The 27812-nt window shown below is 44.6% G+C and overlaps 1 protein-coding gene across 1 annotated transcript in view; it reads right to left on the reverse strand.

Annotated features, from left to right (window-relative positions):
• Positions 1-1362: 1362 nt before the first annotated feature.
• Positions 1363-27812, reverse strand: part of LOC137332745 (actin-binding protein WASF3-like) — a 96711-nt gene continuing 70261 nt past the window's right edge. Inside the window, exons 6-9 of the mRNA XM_067996682.1 lie at positions 15621-15796; positions 12852-13115; positions 3400-3782; positions 1363-1761 (exon numbers count right to left, since the gene is read on the reverse strand). Of these exons, the coding sequence (XP_067852783.1) occupies positions 1604-1761; positions 3400-3782; positions 12852-13115; positions 15621-15796 (981 nt within the window). The 3' untranslated portion in view covers positions 1363-1603. The remainder of the gene's footprint in view (positions 1762-3399; positions 3783-12851; positions 13116-15620; positions 15797-27812) is intronic.

The raw sequence follows: 27812 nt of genomic DNA on the forward strand, positions 1-27812 counted from the left end.
TTGGGCACCAAAACTCAAGGGAAATATTCAAACCTTGGTGCAGTGAAGAGCCATCAGGCTGATCTCTAGACTTAGAGCACTGATTTAGAAGGAAGGACTGAAGAAATTTGGGCTCTTCAGCCCTGAAAGGAGGTGAATAGGAGGTGACCTTTTCAAAGAACACAAGATATTAAACAGTACAGAAAAGGTACATCCAGAACACTATTTTAAAGCACGCCATGGAAGTAGCACAAAGGGGTATTAGTGCACACAGGTAAAAGGGCAAATTTAGAACTAATGTTAGGAAGTTCTTTATGGAAAGAGTGCTTAACAGTTGAGCAGGTATGATAGTGAAAGCAAATACTTTGGAGTCAGTGGAGAGGCAGTTGAATGCTTTCATGGAGAACTGTAGGTTTTCTAGATGGAAGAGCTAAGGAAGATAGAATGACGTTCCACATGTTGTGATCTTGTGAACTTGGGAGGAATAGAAATGTAAATCTAGACAAAGGTTTATATTTATCCCTGCAGACAAATGGTACTGTGCAACCATGTGTAAACCTGGCCTCTGTTTAACAGGTGAATAATTCCAAGTGTCACACTAGGAAAAGGACACTATTTTCACAGGCCTCGTCAAAATGCCAGCCCTTTTATATTATCACTATTAATGTGTCGAGTTTGGGGGCTGACTCTTAAGAGATCATTATCTTGGATCTTAATGTTAAAACACATAAATTTTGGTGTACTTTAAACTGGCATTTTTCAAATGTACCAACAACCACACATAGAAATACCTCTCTGTGACTGCAAGACAGTAATCCAGAGCAAAACTCAAGTGGCTTATGTTGATTATCTGACCCCCTTGACCAGATTACTCTCAAATGAATTGAACAGAATCAGGTATTATTCATATTCCTACAATGAAGTGCAAAATAGAGTTACCCCTAGATTGTCAGTGCCCATAATGTTGTTGACCTATAACCTCGGGAAATAGCAAATCTTGGAATGTAGGACATCAATTAATATCATCAGGACCAAGGAATATTGACAAATAGAGTAGGATCTCTAATATTTACTAATTATTCTTCATAATCATCGACAGAAAAAATCCCTTTTATGTTTATGTTATAAATTTACTTTTTGAGGAAGAGGCAGAATATTGATATTCAAGGTCTTGTCTACATATAACTGAGATATAGGAGGGATTTCACTTTTTGGCATTACATAGATTTAGGTCAATCAACAGAAATTCTAAACACTGACTTCTGCCAGTGATTAGATAGAGCCATTTGTTTCAGATACATCATTGGATGTGTACGGTCATTAGAAATACACAATCCTATGACCTGTTCACAGAAGCATAGTCTAAATCATGGAGAGGAACAGAAGCCATGCTCATAAAAAACATGTGGCATCTTACACCAGAGGCAGGCTATAAACAACATGATTTATTTTTGTGTGTGCTTTGCTTGGGTGCAGTTGAACAGGTGCATTTATTAAAAACATGTAAATGTATCTGCAGTTACCATCCGACCCCCCCATCCCCACCCCTGCCAAAAAACAAACACAAAACCTCATGGGCTGGGTCATTCCATATAAGGTTACTGAAATACCCCAAATCAACTTGTTAATCAGACCACTCGTTCTCGTCCAGTTCTGAGTCATCATCAGACTCGCTGTACTCCACCGCGATCCGACGAGACAGAATGGTAGCCACATCATTCCCGACGGGCTCCTTTTTTGCTTCTTGCTCTCGTTGTTCTTGGACTTTTCGAAGCTGAATTCCTGCAACAGAGAATGAGTTCTGGTTAAAGGGATTCTGTCAACAATTCATATATTTGCAATTTTAAAGGGGGACACTTTGCAGGAAATACGTAAAAGAACTTATATTATAAACCTAAAAATAATTGTTAGTTATAATAAGGCAGGAATGAAGATGATTCCAGTTGTTGGAAATTAAATTATGAGGAAATGCTGAGGAAGGTGGGTTTGTTTTCTTTGGAAAAGAAGCTACAGGTTACCCATTTGACATTTTCAAGGTTATGAAAGGGTTTCACAAATGTCATCCAGGCAAACTGTTCATTATGGTGAAGGGTTCAAATACCAGGTGAAATGAGTTAAAAATAAAGAATTTAGGAATAAAAAGGGAAGTCAGGCTAAACTTTTCTTATTCAAATGGTAATAGAATTGTGGAATAAATTACTAGGGAAGGCCACTTTAGTGGATAATATAAATGGGTTCAAAAGGCAATTGCATGTATTTCTGGAGAGAGAAGAGCTTGAGGGACATGGTGAGAAGGCAGGTAGATGGGGTTAAGATGAATCAAAATGAGACAGACCTGTTGGGCCTACTCCTAAAAATTCATGATCTGTTTAAAATAAATACAAGATTACACTGCTGCACGCATTAATATGTGACCTTCCAACTGAATCAAACTCAGCTGAAGCCAACCAAGGATTTGGTCGCTGAGTATCTGCACTGTAAGAATGGGAATTGGCATTCTTTCTGTTATTGCAGACTAGTTTGAAACCGTTAATCATCTTTAACTCAAAGCCAGAAAAGTATTTCTTATATGGGCAAACTGCTTTTAAACCTAGCTTGCCTCACTGGTACAGCCAGGCAGGGAGGAACGAGCTTATTGGCCAGCAGTTCAAATGAATCAATAGCTTGCATGTCCTGGGGTTAAGGATTGTATCCATCAGTGTTGGTATAAGAGAACTGAATTGTCAGGTTCAGTAACTCCAAGTTAGTTTCCTTTTTGATGTTGCCCAATCTCACCGTTTAAACTAAAATATTAAAAACTAAACAGAAACAAAAAAGAATGTCAAAGTTAATAATTATTTTGAGCTGTGATTTTTTTTTTAAAAAAGGAGGTGCAATTATCTGGCTCAGTGAGTAAAAACACCAAATGGTGCGATAACGACCCTTGCAAGCCCAGAAAGTCCCAGGTTCAATTTGTGACCTGACTCATGCTTTGCACCAGCTCGCTGAAATCAGTGACTCACAGGCACGGGGAATCAAGCTTGTATCCCCTACTGCAATGGTGTCATGTGGAGATGATCTATCATGCTGTAAAACCATATCATCCTACACATTCTCAGAGTATACCACCTGGACACTGTACGCACATTTATGCAGACTACATGCCAGGAATGTCTGAACTATCTACTGACCATTACATTGTAGGAATGCACAGTTTCTTAACTAGAATAAAGCTGCTCAATCTGATGTAAATGCTAGGCTATCAGCATTCGGTCACTTTGAGCTATATGGGGTTTAACATCACCAGTAGATATTAGTACAGCTGGTTTATAGGTTGTAGATAAAGCTATGATGAAGTTTCTCATACAGGGCACTTAAAAGACCAAATGCCATCTGAGCTGCCATAACTTTATAATTTAGTTAAAACTAAATGCCACTCACCTCTTCGAATAGCAGCAAGTAGGTCACTTCGAGCATCACTGATTGGCATTAGAGTTGCCTGGGCTTTCTTTATTTCAATCACAGAGGGTGGTAAGACAGAGTGCAGAGGAGATGGGACCAAAAGGGGTGGGCCAGGTGGAGGAGGAGGAGGTGCAGCCGGAGGACCAGGAGGAGGAGGGGTATAAGATAATGGGGGTGCAGGTGGGGGGGGTGAAGGGGTGTATGTACGGCCCACAGCTGCCACTGAACTGAGTGCCAGGGGGGGAGGTGCAGAAATAGGACTGTCAAATGCAGTCTGAGCTGATGGAATAAGGGGAGGGGGTGGAGGAGGAGGAGCAGGGGCAGGTGGTGTATAATATTCTGCCAATTGCACTGGCTGTGCACTGTAAAAAAAAATTGGAAATATCAATCAACATTTACTTAATAGCTTAACATCACAGACACAATGGACAACAATAGAATAACCAGACATTACAGGTAACGATGAAAGAAATAAAATGGGTATTTTACTATTTCCATTGTACATTATCTTTATTTAAAAAAAAATATTTTTGCATCCATTGTATAAAGTTTAACTTATGTTTTCTTTCCCCTTTTGAATATTATTACAGATCTCTCACATTTCCTCCACTGGTAAAGCTGTCTCCAAGAAATTCTGTAGAACCACGCAGGAGGCCATTTGGCCCAACATGTTTGTGCCAGCTCGTTGTTAAAGCAATCCAAAAATATTCCCATTGCAATACTCACCATAACCTTGCATCTTCCTCTGCTTCAAATATTTATCCAATTTTCCCTTAAAAGAAGCAATGATCTCTACCTCAACTACTCCCTGTGGCAAAGCACTGCATTCTCCAACAACTCTGTAAAGAAATTTCTCCTCACCTCTCTACTCACTCTCAGTGATAATTTTAAATTGGTAATCTCTCATCAATGACTAAACTCACTGTCTTTTTACGCCCTATCTATACTCCCACCTTTAAAATCTATGTTTCCCACATGTTCCTGGGATGTGGGCAATGCTGGCAAGGCTACATTTATTGTTTATCTCTAGTTGCTCTATAAGGATTCTAGTTTAAATAAATTTAGTCTCAAATCATATTTTTAAAAAAAACAGCATAAAACTGCTCCTAACTCAGCGCTAAGTGGGAATTTCACTCAGAATTGCCAATGGACGCTGATGCAGGAAATACAAAAATGTCACATTGGTGCAAAAAGGCTGCTCTTCTGTAGTTGGGGCAGATCAAAGGGAACTTAACTCTGCTGACCTGACTTGGGATTGGCTGATGCTGACACTTGGGGCCCGATTTTAGCAGGGGTGCGGGTTCTCAGCGGGTGGGCAAGCGGGCGCGTGGGTAACGCGCCCGGTGAAATTAGTGGGTTTCCCGCGCGATCGTAGCAGGCAACCCACTAATTGGAGCCACTTACCTGCTCCTCCGGGTTCCCTGCTGCTGATCTGCGCGTCGGGCGGGCTGCGCATGCGCAGTAAGATCTGTCAGCTGGAGGCGCTCTATTTAAAGGGGCAGTCCTCCACTGACAGATGCTGCAACAAATAGGAAAAAATACAGCATGGAGCAGCCCAGGGGGAAGGCTGCTCCCAGTTTAATGATGCCTCACTCCAGGTATCATTAGATGGGGTGAGGAGGAGGGGGAGGACAGAGATCTTCCACCCGGCGGGCGGGAGGAAGCGGCCCGCCTCCGCCACCAGGAAGGGCTGGCTTGAGGTGGCAGAGGGGGTCACCTGCGCCGCCAACATATCGCCCACCTGCACACAGTAGGTCAGCCACAGTGAGTACACGTAGTCTTTCCCCTACACTCCGTCTGCCACATCACTGCCCCCACCCCACATCTCCTTCGGCACTGCCAACACTACTCTGTCACATCACCCCTCATACCCACTCAAACCCCATCCTCATCTTACCTGCACCTACTCACCTCGCCAGTACTCATCCCGCCACTACCACTCAACCCAATCCTCATACAATCTCATGGCTCTATCCCATACTCTCTCTCGTGCATCTCTCTCACGGCCAGCCTCACTCAACCTGCCACCACCTGTGCTGCAGCCACAGGGCATGCATCACATATGTGCAGTAGGCAGCGTAAGGCAAACGTGTCGTGAGCATGAAGGGGATGCGCAAGGGTGTTTGAGGGTTTGTCATGGTTGTTACTTCTATTGAATTTCAGAACAACTCACATCACACATTATATTGGCACCACTACTGCCATGTCTTCGCGAATCCTGTCCGGTTTGTGCAATAATGCCCGCTCCTGGGTATTACTATGAGGACCCACCACTGATGCCACCCATTGTGTCACTGCAGAGCGGGTGTAGGTGTATTTGCAGGGGCTCTTCTGCGCAGACGACTGAGAGACAGCGACGATGTCCCCGGTTGCACCCTGGAAGGCTGTGGAGGTGAAGTTCGGGAGGGCAGTGGTGACTTTGACAGCGACAGGTAGGAAGATGGTGCACGGGCCAGCCAGGAGCAGCTCGGCATGAAAGAGGCTGCAGATGTCCACGGCTACATGTAAGAAGGGGAGTAGCGAAAAACCGGGGAACTACAGGCCAGTGAGCCCAACATCAGTGGTAGGAAAATTATTGGAAAAAATTCTGAAGGACAAAATTAGTCTCCACTTGGAGAAGCAAGGATTAATCAGGGATAGTCAACATGGCTTTGTCAAGGGAAGATCATGTCTGACTAATTTGATTGAATTTTTTGAGGGGGTGACTAGGCGTGTGGATGAGGGTAACGCAGTGGATGTGGTATACATGGATTTCAGTAAGGCCTTCGATAAAGTCCCGCACAGGAGACTGGTCAAGAAGGTACGAGCCCATGGAATCCAGGGTGCCTTGGCACTTTGGATACAAAACTGGCTTAGTGGCAGAAGGCAGAGGGTGATGGTCGAAGGTTGTTTTTGTGACTGGAAGCCTGTGGCCAGTGGGGTACCACAGGGATCGGTGCTGGGTCCCTTGCTGTTTGTGGTCTACATTAATGACTTGGATATGAATGTAAAAGGTATGATCAGTAAGTTCGCTGATGATACAAAAATTGGTAGGGTGGTAAATAGCGAGGAGGATAGCCTCAGTCTGCAGGACGATATAGATGGGTTGGTCAGATGGGCGGAACAGTGGCAAATGGAATTTAACCCGGAAAAGTGCGAGGTGATGCACTTTGGAGGGACTAACAAGGCAAGGGAATACACAATGAATGGGAGGACCCTAGGCAAGACAGAGGGTCAGAGGGATCTTGGTGTGCAAGTTCACAGATCCCTGAAGGCGGCGGAACAAGTAGATAAGGTGGTAAAGAAGGCATATGGGATACTTGCCTTTATTAGCCGAGGCATAGAATATAAGAGCAAGGAGGTTATGATGGAGCTGTATAAAACACTGGTTAGGCCACAGCTGGAGTACTGTGTGCAGTTCTGGTCGCCACACTACAGGAAGGATGTGATCGCTTTGGAGAGGGTGCAGAGGAGATTCACCAGGATGTTACCAGGGCTGGAGCGCTTCAGCTATGAAGAGAGACTGGGAAGATTGGGTTTGTTTTCCTTGGAGCAGAGGAGGCTGAGGGGGGACATGATTGAGGTGTACAAAATTATGAGGGGCACAGATAGGATGGATACTAAGGAGCTTTTTCCCTTCGTTGAGGGTACTATAACAAGGGGACATAGATTCAAGGTAAAAGGCGGGAGGTTTAGAGGGGATTTGAGAAAGAACTTTTTCACCCAGAGGGTGGTTGGAGTCTGGAACTCACTGCCTGAAAGGGTTGTGGAGGCAGGAACCCTCACAACATTCAAGAAGCATTTGGATGAGCACTTGAAATGCCATAGCATACAAGGCTACGGACCAAATGCTGGAATATGGGATTAGAGTAGACAGGGCTGATGGCCGGCGTGGACACGATGGGCCGAAGGGCCTCTATCCGTGCTGTATAACTCTATGACTCTATGACTCTGAGCCTCCGTGTGTACTGCTGCTCAGAGAGGTCCAGGAGGCTGAGCCTCGGCCTGTGGAACCTGTGGCGAGGGTAGTGCCCTCTGCGACGCATCTCTCTCTGCGGTAGCCCTCCCTCCTGCTGTACAGGTGGATGTGTCACAGCATTGTGTTGTGGAGCTCCACGTGTCAGAGGTGGACGGCGTGGATGGCGAGGCTGGTGAGGCTGGTGTTGCTGTTCGCCCTCCGAGGAGGTCATGGCTGCAGCTACAGCGGCCCCCATCCGCAAGATGTACATCTGAGGGGGTCCGCAAGGTAGGTACATGTCTCCGGACCCCGGGGTAAGTGTACAGGTTGGTGATTTTGACCGTCAGGAGGAGGGTGGTGGAGGCCAAACTTTGTCCCAAGTGACAAAGTGGCCTCCTGCAATGGGTGAGGGTCTCCCCCCACCACCTGTCAAATGGACCTTTGCAGCTGCCACAGGCTGACAGCTGCAACACGTCCATTCGATCTGGGAGTGTTTCCCCCAGTGTGGGAAACAGTCCCATGTTGATCCAAAATCATACACAGTCCCTTAATCAGGTCAGTTAATGACCTGAAATAGCTAAATAAATACTCTCAAGTGGCATCCCGCTGGCTTTAATTGCCTGCGGGATTCCCACCAGCGGGGGGTGCGCGTGCACGCCGGCGCGTCAGCGGGGAACCCGGAAGTGGGCGGGATCGAGGCGGGATCCGTTCGGGATCCTGGATTTTCCGATTTTCGAGGCCCCCCCCGCCGAGAACGCACCCGATAGCGGGTGCTAAAATCGGGCCCTTGGTTCCTGAAACTGTTCTATTCCCCAGCGCTAACATCCATCATTTTGATGAGTACAAACCTAAAAAAAACTTTAGGAACAATCGCATTATGACAGCTGAGTGACCCAGTATATTAGGGCGTAACACTCTGCACCAATGGGTGGTAGGATAGAGGCTTAGCCCAGGATTCCTTGCAACATGAGTTCCTGATCTCAGGTGTGTCATCACAGGGTAACATCAAGCAGAGTGGAGGCTATTCCCTGATGGAAAGGAGAGAAGTCAGCTGGCTGATTCAGCCTGCCCCACTCCTATGTACCTTTAGTGGCAGTCCTGAGACTGGCACAGGGAAAGATGTGGTCGCAAGTTGCCTACTTTCAGGCCCATGCTATAAGGTAAGGGCGCAGAAGTGCAGGGTAATAGAAAGAAACAATCGAAGACTGCATTACAAACCTGCATGTGACCAGATACACAGTGCTCAATCTCACTGAAGTTACTGTACAACTTTCAACACCATGTTCAGAGATTAATATTAAAGGCAGTTCATATCATATTGCAAACTAAAGAACAAGAGGAATAATGAAATTTTGTATTGGGACTGCTCTCCCTCACCATTAAATTTGATCCTGCATTCATTTGAGTTTTGTAACCTTTTTCATTTTCTTCAGGTACGGTGCTTGAATAACATTAGATTATTGATAAGATAAAAAGCTTCAGATTTTTAGGAGAAACTATTTTTTAGAATAAAATGTTACTGCCTAAATAACTGCTTTATCAGGTCTTGCTTTAAAAATGGAATACATTACCAGGGAAGGCCATTGAAACAAAAGGCATAAATGGGTTCAGGAGACAATTCTGGAGAGAGAAGGAATTAAAAGATAGGATAAGAAAGTAGCTATTAGTATTATTTTATGTAAAAGGAATGGGACCTATTTGAGCCTAGAAAATCTGGGCCTAGAAATTCAGGCGCAGCCATTTTTGAGCCCGCAGGCAGAGCAGGGATCAACCCGTGCCTGAATCATGAGGCTCGAGGCACCCCGATATTGGGCCTCAGGCCAAGATCGCCAGCTCCGGCTCTCAAATAAGTGAGGAAGGAGGGGCAACCGGGTGGGGGGGTGGTCTGGAAGTGGGGGCGATCGGATCGGGAGGTAGCAGTAGCCAAAGTAGCTGTGATTGAGGGGGGGGGAAAAATCAGTTGCGATCAAGCCGGGGGAGGGAAGGGGGGAAAAAAAAAATCGGCGGCAATCAGGGGGGATCGGTGTCCATCAGTGGGGGGGGAGGCGGTGTCGATCGGGGGGGGGGGGTGAGCAGTGGCGATTGGGTGGGGGGAAATCAGTGGCGATTGGGTGGGGCAGGGGGAAAGAGAGAGAAAAAAAAAATCGGTGTCCATCGGGGTGATCGTGTCCATTGGGGGGCGTGATGACGATCAGGCGCAGTGGCCTGCAGCGGCCCATGTTCTTTGAATGTGGTGTCAGGAGGAGCATTCCTGCTCCTTCCGGCTCCAAATTCAGGTAAGTATATTTTTAAAACGTACCTTCTTGTTAGGCCGTATGTCGACCTGGTTTTGCTTAACGCAGTGGGTGCCTGATTCAGGCGTGGGCACTGCAAGCTGATTTTTTTGGCCTTTACCAATATGGTGGGCAGCGCAGTCATGGCTCGTAACAATCGTGCGCTTCCTGCCTGTAATATTGGAGACTTCAAAGGCCATTTAGTATCCGAAAAACAGATTCTGCACGGCCAAATTTCTAGGTCCTGATGTTCTAAATTTTGGCACAATGTAAAGGGCTCCTGCAGGAATTATCAAGTTTACAAATCGGTATGGGTGGAGCTAAGAAAATAACAAGGGGCAGAAAACACTGGTGGGAGTAGTTTATAGGCCCCCTAATGTTAGTTATAGTGTTGGACAGAGTGTAAATCAGGAAATTAGAGGAGCATGTAATGCAATAATAGTGGGTAACTTTAATCTTCATAGAGACTGGGCAAACCAAATTGGCAAAATTAGTTTGGAGGACGAGTTCATGGAATGCATTCGAGACAGTTTTCCAGAACAAATATGTCAAGGAACCAACTAGGGAACAGGCTCTTTTAGATCTATTGTGTGTAATGAGACAGGGTTAATTAGTAATCTTATAGTAAAGGATCCTCTGGAGTGATCATAATATGATAGAATTTCATATTGTGTTTGAGAGTGATGTAATTAAGTTCGATACTAGGGTCTTAAATTTAAACAAGGCCAATTAATGTAGGCATAAGGGGCGAGTTGGCTAATGTAGATTGGGAAATTAGATTAAAAGATATGACAGAAGATAAGCAATGGCAAACATTTAAAGAAAGAATTCATAATTCTCAACAAATATCCATTCTCTTGAGGAATAAAAACTCCATGGGAAAAGTGATCCAACCATGGCTAACTAGAGAAGTTAAGGATAGTATCAGATTAAAAGAAGAGTAGTAAGCCTGAGGATTGGCAGAGTTTTATAAATCAGCAAAGGATGACCAAGAAATTGATAGAGGGAGAAAATTGAATATGAGAGTAAACTAGCAAGAAATATAAAAACAGATTGTAAGAGCTTTTAGAAGTATGAAAAAAGGAAGCAAAAGTAAACATGGGTCCCTTAGAGGCAGAGACACAAGAAATTATAATGGGGAATAAGGAAATGGCAGAGACATTAAACAAATATTTTGTATCTGTCTTTACAGTAGAAAATACAAAAAACATACCGGAAATAGTGAGGAACTAAGGGTCTAATGAGAGTAAGGAACTTAAAATAATTAATAGGAGAAATTAATGGGACTAAAACCTGCCGAATCCCCTGGACCCGATGGCCTACATCCTAGGGTTTTAAAAAAGGTGGCTGCAGAGATAATGGATGCATTGGTTTTGATCTTCCAGAATTCCCTAGATTGTAGAACAGTCCCTGTGGGTTGGATGGTTGCAAATGTAACCCCACTATTCAAGAAAGGAGGGAGAGAGAAAACAGGGAACTATAGGCCAGTTGGCCTGACATCAGTAATAGGGAAAATGCTAGAATCTATTATTAAGGACGTAGTAACAGGGAACTTAGAAAATCATAATATGATTAATGTAAGGAGTCGCACAACACCAGGTTATAGTCCAACAGCTTTATTTGAAATCAAAAGCTTTCGGAGCTTTGCTCCTTCGTCAGAGTCAACATGGTTTTATGAAAGGGGAATCGTGTTTGACAAATCTATTAGAGTTTTTTTTTGAGGGTGTAACTAGCAGGGTAGATAAGGGGGAACCAGTGGATCTGGTATATTTGGATTTTCAAAAGGCATTCAATAAGGTGCCACACAAGAGATTTTTACACAAGATTAGGGCTCATGGGTATAATATATCAGCATGAATTGAGGATTGGTTAACGGACAGAAAACAGGTCATTTTCGGGTTGGCAGGTTGTAACTAGTGGGGTGCCGCAAGGATCGGTGCTTGGGTCTCAACTGTTTACAACATATATCAATGACCCGAATGAAGGGACCGAGTGTAATGTATCCAAATTTGCTGACAATTTAAGCTAGGTGGGAAAGTAAGCTGTGAGGAGAACTCAAAGATTCTGCGAAGGGATATAGGCAGGTTAAGTGAGTGGGCGAGGTGGTGGCAAATGGATTATAACATGGGGAAATGTGAAATTATCCACTTTGGTAGGAAGAATTCAAAAGCATAATATTCTTTAAAAGGTGAGAGACAAAGAAATGTTGGTATTCAGAGGGATTTTGGTGTCTTTGTACATGAATCACAGAAAGTTAACATGCAGGTACAGCAAGCAATTAGGAAGAGGTTTGGAGAATAAGAGTAAGGAGGTCTTGCTGCAATTATATAGGGCTCTGTTGAGACCACACCTGAAGTACAGTTTTGGTCTCCTTACCTAAGGATATACTTGTCTTAGAGGGGGTGCAATGAAGGTTCACTAGATTGATTCCTAGGATGAGAGGGTTGTCCTATAAGGAGAAATTCAGTAGAATGGACCTATATTCGCTGGAGTTTAGAAAAATGAGAGGTGATCTCATTGAAACATATAAGATTCTTAGAGGGCTTGACAAGGTAGATGTTGAGAGGCTGTTTCCCCTGGCTGGAGAGTCTAGAACTAGAGGTCATAGTCTCAAGATAAGGGGTCGGCCATTTAGGACCGAGATGAGGAAAAATGTCTTCACTCAGAGGGTTGTGACTATTTGGAATTCTCTACCCCAGAGGGCTGTGGATGCTCAGTCGTTGAGTGTATTCAAGACCAAGATCGATAGATTTTTGGACACTAAGGGAATCAAGGAATATGGGGAGAGGGCAGGAAAGTGGAATTGGGGTAGAAGATCAGCCATGATCTTATTGAACGGTGGAGCAGGCTCGAGGGGCGGTATGGCCTACTCCTGCTCCTATTTCTTATGTTCCTATGTCCTTAAATAAAAAGCGTCTCTCTAACTGATCCAAATGTATTTTCCCTGGAGTGTGACCATGTTTAACTGGGCAGGATGCAGTACCCTGTAATTGCTGAAATGGAATTCAATCTAACCATCATCTGCTCAGCATCTCTTCCTGATTTGCTATGTAGTAAAAAACTACTAGCATGGCTCAAAGTGATATTGTTTCTCTTTTGGTGAAAATTCATCAAGCAAACAGCAAAGTGAAAAGTAATCTTTCCTTCCCCCTAACTTTTAGCTATTCACTTTTCTCTTGTATTAATCCCCATAATTCAATAGTCAGCACAATCTCATTTACCTGTAGTCTTTAAGAAGTTGGGGTCTTGGCCCATTGAGAGTAGCCTCAGCAGGTTGCGTCAGGTGGGGTTGCTGTGCTCTGGTAAGCGAGGTTTGCCTAATATTTGTGGCAGGTAGTCTGTATGCACGATCCTGTGCCTGTGTTACAGCTGATAAGAGCTCTTTGTTATCAGGTACTAGATAGGAAATGGAGACTGCGGACTGTTGAACCGGATGATTGGGACTAGCGGGATATGAAAGCTCCCCAACATCAGATGCATAGGATCTGCAGAGAAAAATACAGGAAAATGCTATTTACTTTGAGGATTGTTGGAGAATAAAACAATGTTTTTTATTCATTTCTTTCCAGGCTTCTTACCACCACATATCCCAATCTTCTCATTAGCTAGGAGTTCTGGATTATAGGATCCGGGGCATTAACTTCTCCATGATAACTTTCAAAATCAGCCAAATTCAACCTGAGCAACTTAAATGATCTTCAATACTCCCATCTAGTACCACAACGACGTCTAAACATGAGACAAGTAAGTCTGATTGACATACCTGGGACTTAAACTTGCAACCTTCTGGTTGGCATTTTTGGATTGCTCACACCACCAGAAGCCACACACCACCAGTGAACTTTACACTTTACACTTGACACTTGATGTCAGTTGGTAAGGATTTTTTTTAAAATGCTAATACTACAGGACATCATTGAAGTCATCCTCATGTTTAAGGTTAGCTAGCCATGTAGATGATTGTGAGCCAGTATTGCCTGTCATGTGCTGTTGCTACTGCTAATTTGATTGCATTCCTGTTCTTTATGGGGTCTAGCCATCTGTTCCTTGGTCTTCCTCTTGGTCTTTAGTTTTTTGTTTCTCCCAGCAAAATCATCTTGCTTAGGGAGTCTTCCTCTTCATGGCTATATGTCTAAAGTATTAGAGCATTATTCTTGAAGTTGCTATCCTTTCAAGTACCCCTACATTACTCCTCTTTCTATAGGACTCTGGATCATTCCGTACCATCATATCCCAAAGGATTGCAACATTTGTTTGCCTGTATTTTTCAATGTCCATATTGACATCTCTGAAGAACCACTAGTCATACAAAGGCCAATTTTCCAATCCGAATGCTGAAGCAGCAGGATTGGAGCACAGTGAGCTTTGCCTTCGTCACGGTCACAATGATTCAATCATGTGGATTTCACGAGGTTGACCTCGTAAATATGCATAGTGAGTTCCTGACCTGGATTGTGCCTGCCAGCAGGTAGTCAATGTCAGTACAGGAGTGCGAAATAGCATGCAGCTACACCCTATAATAGTTTCCAGAAGTCTCCTTAGTTCTTCAAGTTACACCTTTATCCTTCCAAATCTTGTTCACCGTTCAGTTGCCTTTCTCGCTAGTCTAGTTCTCATCTTTTCTGAATGCTTGTTATGGTGTGTGACCGAGTATCCCAAAAAGCATAATGTGTTGACTTGTTTGATCCTCTCTAAATTTATTTATATGTTTGTTCCTATTGATTCATTGCTACATACCCTTGAGTTTATTTTCTTAGATTTCTCTTTCAATCCATAACAAGTGCTTACAACAGCCAGTCTGTCCACTGGTTCCTTAGTTCGCTCTCATTTTCAGCTATGGGTACTATATCATCTGCATAGTTCAAGTTATTAAACTTGGTTTCTGACTTCCATCCCTCCTTAAAAGTCTTTTTGGATTACCCTGCTAATCATTTTGAACAAGTCAAGGAAGAAAATTTATCCTTGTCAGATGTCCCTCTCTATCCTGAGTTCTTCTGAGACTATTGAGTGTTCCCACAGTTCCACTCTTTATTGTATGTTTTTGAGGAGTTTCAAGCTGCATTTTCAAAATTTAACCTGTTCCATCACCGCCCGTAGAATTTTTCATGTTTCATAGAGTTGAAGAAAGGTCTTTTTATAATGTAGGAAGCAAAGGTATAATGTGCAGTTGAATTTGCATGCTTTCTCCAAAATTATCCCTGCTGTAAAAGCCAGTTTACTCACTGGAAATTTCTTTCTCTACCTTGCACACAATTCTGTTTCTGATGGCTGCTATCAGCACCATGCTGCCATGTGGTTTGCATGCTACAAAGCTGTAGTTTGTGCATATCTCACTTTGTAGTATTAGTGTAAGCACTGACTTTTTCCAACAAAAGGGCCATTCCTCCATTGCACATATGTTCTTGCAGATCTTGGTGAACTCATCATTTCATTTCCCCTTGATGTTATCAGTTTGCCTGTAATATCATCAGCCAAACAAACCTCCTCAATTTTTTCAAAGAAGTGACAACCCAAGGAGACGGTGGTAAGCTCTATGGCATGGTGTACCTTCACTTCCAAAATTTTTGATAAAGTTCTACACAATAGACTATTAGTTAAACTCAATGCTGTAGGGATTCAGGATAAATCTTGGGAACAGATAAGAACCTAGCTGAAGAGTAGGAAACAACAACTACTCATTAGAGGAATTATATTGGGGGGGAAGGGGAACTTAATGTTGGAACCACCACTGTTTCTACCTTACATAGATGAGCTGGATTTAGAAATCCATTGACAAGTAGTCAAATTTGCTGATGACACCAAACTAGGAGGGTTAATGATTTCGGAGCAAACATCTTCATGGCAATCAGGTGAGATATTGTAATACACTGAAGTAAACAGTTCCAACAGAAATCTCTGGTTAATACCATCTGCAGTACAATTTCATCAAACCTAATCTGGGGACAACAGAAAGTTCCTGTTCTGCATCGTTTAAGCTATAAGAGTTGTACCTGGTATCTGGCGACACTGATCCTTCAGAAGATGCTACATGGTATGGTGATGGAGAAAACCTGTGATCAGCTCTAAATTCTTTATCACGTCCCATCACATCCCACTCTGGTCGTCGGTTTCGAGCTTTACGAACTTTCTTCACCTCACGAGTGGCATCTTCCACCAGTTTCTGTTCCTAAGGGAAAAGAAATTTAAATTCAGAAATTGTTACACAGCTCAGTTGAAATGTCGGAGCTCTGGCTACCAGGTGAGCATTTCACCTCTACGAGTTGGATTAGAATGAACAAGAGTGAGGAAACAGAGAGGGAGAGGGAAGGAGACAGCACCAAGGGCGCTAAATTGGGCCGTGTAGTGCCCGTTGTTTCGGCGCAACACGGCCTCTCTGACATCCAAGATGGTGTCTTGGATGCGCACACACATTTCCAGTGTGACGTGCACTGGATACTATCTTGGTATAGGAGTTAGCGCAGGAACAGGTAACGAATGCTGGTATCGTGTAAAGTAGAGAGAAAATGGCTTCAGTGTGCAACACTGATTTAAAGTGATAGACACCATTTTAAGATTTAACGCTCAACTCTACGTACAGTCTTATACCCGACCATCTGAACGTGTCTTAGAGTGCCTGGAGGAACCCAAACAGCGCTATTTAAAGGGACCATGCAGGATTTACAGGTTAGTGGCTGGATTATTGCTTCTGGCTGCCGCGACATTTATAACTATTTTTGGAGGTCTCCTAGACTTGAATACTAGGATGCAGGGACATAGCCTAACATTTAGAGCCAGGACGTGCAGGAGTGAAGTTAGGAAATGCTTCTACATGCAAAGGGTGGGAGACGTTTGGAACGCTCTTCTGCAGACGGCAGTTAATGCTAGCCCACTTGTGAATGTTAAATCTGAGATTGATAGATTTCTGTGAACCAAGGGTATTAAGGGATATGGGGCTAAGTCGGGTATATGGAGTTAGGTCACAGGTCCACCATGATCTCATTGAATGGTGGAACACGCTCAAGGGGCTAAATGCCACTGCCACTTGCTGCCTCCTGATATGCGGCACCTTCTCCTGCAAGAAAGCGGGACATGTGTCTGGGTGATGTGCCTGTCATGGTTGAATAGCTGCCAGTGTGTGTGGACTGTGAGTTGTGGGTGGGCAGCTTGAAACAGTGGTAATGTGTAAGGGTGAGAGGAAGCATCTGGTTGGAAGAGTTGAGTACTGATGGAAAGTGTTTGTTGGTATGGGGGTGATAGGGGGTGTAGTGCGTGGAGCAGTTGGTATGAGACACCACTTGACAGTTGACCTCACTCACCTTGACCACTCATGTCAAAGCACCGAACTTCTTCCTGCACTGCATCCATGTTCATGATGCTGTGAGCCTGGCATTGACATCGTCCCCCCCTTCCTCCCACTGCCTTTTGGATATATGTCTGAAGGGCCTCTTTCCCGCACCCTCCCCCCAACCACGGATATAGGATGTCCCTCCTTCTGTCCACTTCTTGCACCAAGGTCTCTAGTGCATCAGCAGAGATCCTTGGTGCACGCACTCTCGCAGGCCTGGTACCAATTCAGATCGGCAGATTGGTGAGCTCTGGCGCGCAGATTGGAGGATGTGGGATTTAGTAGTGTGCAACCTTTATTCAATGTTTTAACATAACTCATCAGTGTGTAAACATAGGGATGGGACCTGCATTTGTGTTTTACGTGTGCAATGTCTGATCGCAGTTCAGACTCCGTGCATACAGTAGACTGTTACTTTCAGCAAATAACAGGTACCAGCCACTTTTAAGAGATTTCGAAAAAACATCCTCCCTTTAAGAGATCGAGCTCATCCTGGCGGTGGAAAGTGCGAATTGCATTGATTCCATGTGTAGGGCCCGGAATGGAACACTGATTGCAGTTAAATCCTCAGGTGGGCCGAAACTTGCATCCTGCCTGAACAGGGGTCATTGGGCATGGGGTAATAGCACATCACGCTACCTATGCCCAAAAATGGCCCTTATCCAATTTCTCCCCCCAACTCTTCTAACCTAAAGAAAATTTTACGAGAGTGAAAACTCAGCCACGTGAGGATGGCACAAGATGCAGCTAAATTTACTAGGAATTCAGGTGCACATTGTTTATTCTGTTTGGTATAAAAAAAGTGGTCATTTATTCAGAAGTAAAAGTGGATTTGATGGTGCATTATACGCTGCATTTATGTTGCAGACCCACTTTGGTAGCTTGCATGCTGTACTCCAGCTGTTCAGCAGGTAGCGGATAAAATATATGGCACGCTCCCTGTTTTTGCTGCAACTGTAAGATTCCATAAGAAGCAAAGGCCCAACACCTCCTCTTTGGGGGGTGCTAGGTTGGCAGTATTTTAATACAAATACTAACAACCAAATTTTGTTCCAACAAAATTCTTAAGAAATAAATCTGGTAGCATTCCCATGAAAATAAAAATTGAGGGCAGTTTGTTAATTGTCAGAAGGACAAAAATCATAATTTTCTAATTAAAAGAGAACTGCTTGTCAATCTACATCATTGGTTTGTGTCCCCAGCTTTCTCTGCACATTGCACTAAAATTTCTGGTTATTCAGTTGTTCCTCATACACGAACAAGACTGTCAAGGGTGCCAGTCATTTGTGATAAACAACTTTCCACTTAGTAAGTTAAGTTCACCAGACTTACAGTTCCTGATTTCTGATTAATACTGTCAAAATATCAGCTATGAGCACACTTCAATCGCTTGCAAATGCAATACATACAATTATCTAGATCTGCTAAGCTCACAGTTTTCTCCACACTGAGCTTCCCACATCAATCCAAGCAGACCCTCCAGTAATTGAATGTGTGATTCAGTACTTGCAGCCCTGCTACTCGGTACAGTCTCTTGTGTGAACAAATCTATTTATTTTGCTGCTTGGATAAGCAAGCCAATTTCAGATCAGAGTGGATCAGCCACAACCTGGAACCAGACATGTGGAATAAAACCTTCATGAAAGCACATTATTTTTGAAAGGCAAATCTTACTAAGAAGGTTTCAGGTTCAATCACTGGTCTGTGCTGAGTAAGCTGATCTTAGCCGGTTGCCAATATAGTGTCCTCACAATTGGCCTCAGCATCCCTGAGCTAGGCAGGGGAATAAAATCAGCCAAGGTTTCAGCTTCTGAGCACTATTCATGGACTTCTGCTGGAGAAAGAGTGACACAAAGACAAGGCGAGATCAAGAGCAAGAAACAGAGAGATACAGAGTGTGAGAGAGTGAGAGATATATAGAGTGAAAGTGAGAGTGAGCGTGTGTGTGTGTGTCTGCAGCTATCAGGTGAGGAGAGAACTTGGCTTGGCCGTACTTCTCCCGCCACCCCGCCACCGAATTTTCTGATGTTTTTGCACAATTAAACCTTTTGTTTAGAAAAGAAACAATTTAGCAATGAAGGGATTCAAACCCTAGTCATATTGTTCTAATCCTCAACATTAGCAGATTTTTCAAAAAAAAGTTTTTTCACCAACATTAAAAATTCTTTTCACAAAAATCTGTTCTGATAAAGGGTCCTGAACAGGGCAGCTGGGACTATCCTCGGGAGAGCTGGAAGAATTGAGATCAACTGCAAGAGATCCGTCTCTGTAAAGACTGAAAGGGAGGGGCTACAGAAAGAGATGCGTTCCATTATTCATGCACTGGCCACGTGGTGGCTCCTGGGGATCTCGTTATGGGTTGCTCATCACGGGACTGCATGAGTTGGACTCTGGGTTCAGTGTCAGGAGACCTCCAAGAGTGAGAGTCAGCTGGCCGGTGGTGATTGCGAAATATGGGGGGAAGTTTACGAGGAGTTCAGGATATTCAGAGGCCAGCTGGATATATCATGCAGTTTGTTGGGGGGGGGGGGGGGGGTAGGGAAAGAGAGGGGGACAAAAGTTGTTGGAGCCAGGTTTATTCGTAAGTTTGTGATTGTTTGTGATTTTTAAAAAAATGTTACAAATTTAAATGATAGAGGTATACCAGGGCATGATGAGGCTGCATTTCCGAATTTTTTGGTAGAATTAAAACATTGTTCAATAAAAATAGCGATTAACAAAAAGTAGAAATTAACCAAGAGGAAGAAAACTGATTGACAGCTCGATGTAGACAACAGACTTGAAGTGCACAACAGACAAAAAGTTATATAAAGAGTGAATCAGAATCTTTTGTAGTGGTGTGATTTTTTTTTAAATGTGATGATGGTGGCCTCCCATTCCAATTGTCACTTTACTGTGAAATAACACTGTCCTCTGTAAATAAGTATTATTTCTCAGTAAACAGAGAATAGGAACAGGAGGTCACCATCACCATGGGCCAGACTTTGCTGTGAGCAGCGAATGAACGACACCTGTTGTTCGCTAGACTTGCACTTGCCCATAGACTTTCTGTGAGCTTTTGCATGGCAAGTTCCTGAAAATTAGAGTGCCAAAAAGAATGGGGCCCTCTACAGGGCACCTGGGAGCTGTGTGAACAGAGCAAGCAATCAGGTTGAAGCATGTTAATGAGCAGCGCAGAAACTGAACCAGGAAGTGTAAGTTAGAATAGAGAATTCAATGTCAAAACAGGTACAGAAAGAGAAATAAAGAGAGGGTAAGAAATATTGAATTAAGAGACAGAGATAAAAGAGACAGAAAGAAAAAGTTAAAAATGTAAATGATTTTTTTTTAAGTGTTTAAATTTTTTAAATAATTAAAATCTGAAGGAATGAGACTCCACACTTGTTAAAGTTAATTTTCACTGGCCAGAGAGGTTGTTTGTCAGTCATTAAGACTTACCACACCATTAAAAGGGTACTTACATCAGAATGGACAAGCCCTAACTTTTTCTGGCGAGATTAGTCCATACCTACGGCGTCAGTGCAGGAACTTAGCGCTGTTCCTTTCATTTGAATGGGGAGACAGCCGGTGAGATGCCGCTCTCACTAAGCTTAAGGAGGAGCAGGGTATCTCATTCAGCACCTCCGGATTTCCACGTTTAACTGTGCATATGTGGTCGGCGAAAGTTGCTGACCGAGATGCACAGAAATAATGGTGAGCGTTGTTAGCCTCACCGTTATTTTCACAGCAAATCCGTGATCTTTTCAAAAAAATAAATCACACTGTTACATAGATTTCTGGTTCACTCTGATGTCCCTCCGTTTGTTTTTTTTTTCTATTTAAGGCATACTACACCTCTCTGAAATTTCCCAATCTTTTCCTATTTGCCCTGTTAATTGGATATATTCCTGTTACAGCTCATTGCACAACTTCTGACTGCATCTGTCAGTTGTAATGAAAATTATCCAGTGGCAGGCAAGGGCACTACCCGAACTGTGAAACCTATTAAAAGAAATCCAATTCATGGCCCCAGGAAATCCCCCTCCTCCACACATAAACTCATGAACAGGCACATATTTTCATTTTTAAAGAGACACTGCTACTTCACTGTCTCATTTGTCCATTACAATTTGTTTTACCGATTTACTCCCTTCTCCCCATTGGTAACTCCTGCTGGGCTATGGTTCAACTGGTGCTGGTAGCCTCCAGTATCTCATTCAAGTGGTTGTTTTTAAACGTGTAAGCCTAGACACTGAATGGACGATTTTAACTCTCCCCGATTGTTGGGAAAGGAGCAGATGAGCAGTTAAAATGGAGCAGATCCATTTCCTGCTCCTTTCCCACCGATCTGCGATTTTAATGATGTTGGTTTTGGGGGGCCATGAGGCCCAACTCTGGCGGGAGCTTCATTATTAAATACAAATCAGGGTCCCGTGGCATACATGGCACACAGATAGAATTTTAACCCGCTTCTGAGTGGGCCATCCGCTGCAGCCACCCTGACAGGTGAGGGTGTCGGGAAGCCAGCAAGTCCCTCTAAGGTAAGCTAACTGACTTCAATGGAGATTAAAACCGTGCGGGGTATAAAAAGGGCAGTCGATCCTAACCCACCCGTTTCCCATCTGGGTTAGGTTAAAATTACTCCCTCAGTTTCACAACATACAGTAAATTTATAGTGAGCCATTACAGTACTTAGCCTACTAAAAAGAAAAGATAACAAAACCATATCGTAAAGGTCTTCACTCCGGTTTTTCTGAAAAACAGTGAAAGCTGATAACGTGACTGAGGTGCTGTATTTTTCCCCAGTATAAATTATCATTTTTTTAAATGTAGCAATCAAAAACAATTAATTTTTGCCGTTTAGTTTTTGATTATCAAAATTGCCTAGCAGCTTTCCTGAAGGTATTGACTCATCGAGGGGTGGGGTATGATTTCATGGAAGGTATGGTTCCACATGTGGTAGTCACCCTCCAGGACCTCACTCAACGGTCATTATTCATATGCTAGCCTTGAATGAGTCAGTGTCGGCAGGTTATCTGACTGTAGAAGATGTCACATCTGAGTCCAAATCTGTCCTCATCCAGCGTATATACACTTACACTTTGAGCAAGGATCCTGAGGAGCTAGAACCCTTGCCAATTTTTTTGTTCCCTAATCCAGGGTCGCTAAAGCCAATTACACTCAACTAGCATCCTAGCTGAGATCAGCTAACTCAGCACAAATCAGGGATCAAATCTGAGACCATCCTGGCTCAGTGTCAGAGACTTTGGGGTAAATTTTAACCCTGAAGAACAGGTGGGTTGGGGGCGAGATGGCAATAAAAATTTTTAAAGTTTGGAGCGAGATCGAATCCCGGCTCCAACCCGCCGACTTCCGCGTTTCACCCTGACGCATCTGGGTGCACGCACGCACTTTAGAAACCAGCACTTAAAGCTGGCTGGATGACATTTAAAGGGGCAATTAAGGTATTTGAAGTAATTAAGGGAATTGAATTATAGTGTATTGAGACAGACAAACGGTTTTAGCTCTACCTGAACGTATTTCCCGTGGCCTCTGAAACATGCCATGGAAACGGAGGCGAGTTGCTGCCGGCAGCCATTTGAACATTTAAACCAATGATTGACACGTGAAGGAAAGGTGAGTTTTTGCAGCAGGGTAATCAGTTCTCTCAGACAAACCTTTGGCTGGGAGTTCTGTGTGTTTAGACTGGAATTTCTTTGTTCACACTCAGAATTCTTGTGTTCACACATATTTACCTACATTTTGGAACTCCTCAAACTGACACCATCAGGATGGGAGGGCAGCAATGGATGTATTCAACAGTACATCTGAGGAGGAAGCACATCAGCATCCACAGCAGGCACGGCGTGAAGTTCTGGGAGTTGCAGCTCCACAAAACAGAGGTGCGCCACAAGGACCTGCAGGACAGCAGTGAGGGGACCAATGGAGGGGTCGAGGTCACAGGAGGCACTACCCTTATGAGAGGGTCTGCAGGCAGAGGATTAGCTTCCTGGACCTCTCTGAGGAGCAGTGGCCTACGAAAGCTCAGATTGAGTCGCCAGGTGGTTGCAGACATCTGCAGGCTCCTTCATGCTGAGCTGCTCCCGGATGGGCCTGGTGGGCACACATTGCCCTTCACAGTTAAGGTCACGCTGCCTCAACTTCTTTGCCTCTGGATCCTTCCAGGGCACCACCAGTGACATCACCAGGACCTCTCAGTCGTCTGCACATAAGTTTACACGACAGGTCACAGATGGCTTGTTTGCCAGAGTATCCGACTATGTCAATTTCCCCATCGACGACATCAGCCAGACTGAGAGGGCAGTGGGTTCCCACTCTCTGGCTGGCTTCCCACAGGTACAGGACGCAATTGATGCAAACACGTAGAAATCCAAGCACCTCCACATGAGCCAGGACTGTTCATCAACAGAAAAGGATATGACACTATCAATGCGCAGCTGGTTTGCGACCACCGGAAGAGGTTTCTGCAGGTGTGCGCCAAATTCCCTGGCAGCTGCCACAATTCCTTGATTCTGCACGAATCCAACATCCCGGTCCTCTTCCACACACAAGACAGACTTAAGGACTGGCTCCTAGGAGACAAGGAATACGCCTGCAGACGAGGTTCATGACACCTGTGACGAACCCCACTAGTGACGCAGAGCAGCGGTACAATGAATGCTGAAGATGCGCTTCACCTGAATCAATCAGGGGGAACCCTTCAGTTTGCACCAGCGAGGGTGAGTAGAATAATAGTCATCTGTTGCATCCTGCACAACATCGCTCAGCAGAGAGGGTTACCGGTGGATGAGGTCCCATGCATTCATGAAGCAGCCACACCTACCATCAACATTGAAGAAGACGAGGAGGAGGAGGAGGAGGACGGGGGTGATGGACGAACCATCGGCAGAGCAGCGTCTCACTTGGCTGCTCGTGATGCCAGGGAGTCACTCAGATTCTCCTAGGGAGATCTGCAAAGTGACAATAGTCAAGGACTCAGACCACCTGTAATGGCCACCACCACCACCACCATCCCCCCACCCCCCCAAGGTTGCACAAAACATTCCTACAACCACACATACATCCAATTTAAATGCACCTAATGGTTGGCATCAAGTGTCACCATTCATGATGAAGCACATGAAAGGGCACTTTTACAAAAGTGACTCAAGAATGGGCAAGATGTGGCAGTGGTGGTGAGAATCATAACATTTAATGTACATTTAACCAAAACCAAATATAAATGAGAAATATGACATTCTGTCCGACACCCTTGTGCATATCCTTGGTGATTACAAAACCTTAGACTTTCTCTTCCCACAGCTTCTACTTGGTGCATTCCCTGTGGCTGCAGCAGAGGTAATGGCAGGTTGCTCAGAATCATGCCCAGACTTCTTAGATGCTTTCGGCCTACGATCTCTGGGATTTGGTGCTTGTGAGGGCCCTGCCAAAGACTGCTCCACCTGCACCTTTGCAGGGGCAGATTCAGCCATCTGAAGAGGCGGCACTTCCATGTCCCCTTTCGCCATCATCTCTCTCCTAGGCCAGGGCCACATCACTCCTACCACTCTGCTGGACAACAGTTTGGAGGACATGTGTGATGCCTTGTAAGGCCAGTGCTAATGTTTCTGTCTGCCTGTTTAAGGCAGCAGCATGTTGTTCACCCAGAGTCCGCACGGCCATGGCCAGAGCTGAATGGACTCATTTGTGAGCGTGCATGAAACACAATGAAGACTGCCATTCCCTCCATTGCAGACACTCCCGCACTTACTTGCGCCACCAGTCCACTAATGCTGGAGGTGGACTCCTCCATCCTCTGCATCAACGTGGAGACTGAGCGTGGCAAGTCTTCCAGTACGTCGCAAAGGTGCATCTGTACCTCTATCATTCTTCTTTTCAAGGATGGCACCCGGGGTTCAGCATCTGTACGAGGCTGAGCAGAGCTTGGAGAGGAGTGCGCCCACCGACACAGACTCTCCACCACTGCCCCTGCCCACCAGTGTCTGCTCGTGCTCACTTCTGTGTGGTGACTCACCAGGTGACAACCCAACTACCTCTATAGAACCCACCGAGGTGTGAGTATCTGTGCTTGTGCATGGCTCACTAAGATGTGACGGTGCGCCCTCAGAGGCAGGGGGCTCTTCTGAGGAATTGTCCTAGTCTATGTCTTCACTCCTTGATGGCCCTGGAAGAGAACATACAGCAATATTAAAATCATCACAGGAGTAATGTTGCATTGTTGATGAGCATACTGAGGTATGTAACAGGTCAATCATTGATAACATCAATTCATGTAGTGTGTTAGGAATGTTAAAGTTCTGTCACCAGACATTTGTGGGGTGCCAGTCTCAGCATCCCTGACAGTCAGGCACTCCACCGTTCGGCTAATTTCCGAGGCCTCCTCCTCCACCTCTGAGGGCCACGATTTGTGGAGGACCCCCTCCAGTCCGACTCCTCTCCCTTGCATTTTGCGCTCTCTTCCACATGGGGAGAAAGTACAGACATGTGAGTGAGTGAAGGTGATGGGATCATCCAATGGATGCATTGCTCTGGGTCAGGCTGACAATGAATGAGATGCATCAGAGGGTAACTATCAGACAGATTGATCACATTGCATCAGGACTGGGGTGAGTGGGAGAGGTGGGTGCACAAATGGCGGTGAAGAAGTGCACAGAAAGTGAAGATAACTTGACACTGAGCCTTAAGTAGGTGTGAGGAGTGATGTGATGGAGTAGGCTTCGCAGACAGGCATTCACTACAGAATGCAGGCGAATCTGTACTCACTTTTTCTGACATGGTTAAGTCATTAAATTGCTTTGCGCTCTGCAGCCAAGACCGGGGCACCGCGCTCCTGCTGCTGACCTGTTCTGCCACCTCCAGCCACGCCTTCTTGGTGGCAGAACCAGGTTTTTTCCAACTGTATAACACCTCCCTCCTGCTTCTCACAGCAGCCAGTAGAATCTCCAGGGCAGCATCCGAGAACCTGGGTGCTGCCTTTCCTCTATGACGTTCCATTCCGCTTCTTACTCCTTTCTCCTTCAAAATGCATAGTTGCATTGGCCCTTTAAATAGTGGGCTTTAAATCGCATCATGCGGGTGCACAGTACGCCGGCTGCGCAGCTTGAGGACGCAAAACCCGGAAGTTTAATTAAATGGCTTCAATTGAGTTGCGATCACTCGCATGAAAATTTTTTTCCGGCTTTCTCACCTACTTATTGACCCCCCCGCTGAGATCCCGCCTCAACCTCTGCTATCGGAGGAGTTCTCTGATAATTATTTTTTAATACAGCATTGGCACTGCCTCATGGAGTACTAGGAAACACTAATAGGGATATCATGTTCACCTCTTCTATACAACCAAATCTTGATGAAGCCATATCTGATTTTGCTAAAAAAATTATAATTGCATGAATAACATAGAACTAAACAGAAAATATGTTTTCTTTATAACGTGCAGAGTTTTGAAGCGACATATATATTTCTCGCAGTGCCGTGGTACAGCTGATTGGACCACCCATGCATTGTGGCATAATTCCCAATCTTAGCTGTGCCTACATGGGCAGGTGGCAAACAGGGGTGAGGTGCTACCTTCTGGCAGGAAATGGGGGTAAGAGTGAGAAAGGGATAAAGAAAACATTGCGATGAAAAGCAATAGTTTTACTGAGTTGAGCTATTGGAATGGGTTGTTGTAATAAGTCAATGCTTTTAGTTTGGAATAATGGGATCATAAAGGTACCGATTTATTAATGTGTATATTCTAACGGCAGGATATAGAAATGTTTTTGAATACAGTGTAAACTGCTTTTAATGAACTGGTTTGTACATTGTTGTTTGGTATAAGCAGCTGTGCGATTTATCCCTCACGAAACAGTTAATAAGAGCCGGGACCTGCTATTGTGTGCTGGCAATAAGAGATCTCTGTGTAGTATAGCTGCACACCACTTCTACTTCAGCTGATCCTGACACTCAAGTTTAAGTTAACTCTTTTCTGATGCTTCTAATTGCTGTGACTGGGCTGTAGCAAGCCCGGTCAGCTGAGTAGGAGCTATATCAGCATTCAGGATCACCAGATCCTTCCTGTGCAATACAGCTTCCACCCAGGTGTCTCCTCCATTACAGCTCGACCACCCCCCCCACCACCACACGGAAATTACAAGCTATGGAAGAGAGTCAACAGTTGATCCTAAATTCTACAACCATGAATGCCAAGCAAAATCAACTGGTTACAATGGGCACTAACTGTCCGATGAATACAGTATTAGTGTCTGTTCTAAGCAGTACATTTACTGTTGAACTCCACAGATTTGGTTTGGGATTCAAGGTTTTTTTTTTATTCGTTCATGGGATGTGGGAATCGCTGGCAAGGCTGGCATTTATTGCCCATCCCTAATTGCCCTTGAGAAAGTGGTGGTGAGCCACCTTCTTGAACCGCTGCAGTCCGTGAGGTGAAGGTTCTCCCACAATGCTGTTAGGTAGGAAGTTCCAGGATTTCGACCCAGCGACGATGAAGGAACGGCGATATATTTCCAAATCAGGATGGTGTGTGACTTGGAGGGGAACGTGCAGGTGGTGTTGTTCCCATGTGCCTGCTGTCTTTGTCCTTATAGGTGGTAGAGGTCACGGGTTTGGCAGGTCCCATCGAAGAAGCCTTGGCGAGTTGCTGCAGTGCATCCTGTGAATGGTACACAATGCAGCAACGTTGCGCCGGTGGTGAAGGGAGTGAATGTTTAGGGTGGTGGATGGAGTGCCTATCAAGCGGGCTGCTTTGTCCTGGATGGTGTCGAGCTTCTTGAGTGCTGTTGGAACTGCACTCATCCAGGCAAATGGAGAGTATTCCATCACACTCCCGACTTGTGCCTTGTAGATGGTGGAAAGGCTT

Source organism: Heptranchias perlo, chromosome 15 (genome assembly GCF_035084215.1).
Source record: "Heptranchias perlo isolate sHepPer1 chromosome 15, sHepPer1.hap1, whole genome shotgun sequence".
Lineage (NCBI taxonomy): Eukaryota > Metazoa > Chordata > Chondrichthyes > Hexanchiformes > Hexanchidae > Heptranchias > Heptranchias perlo.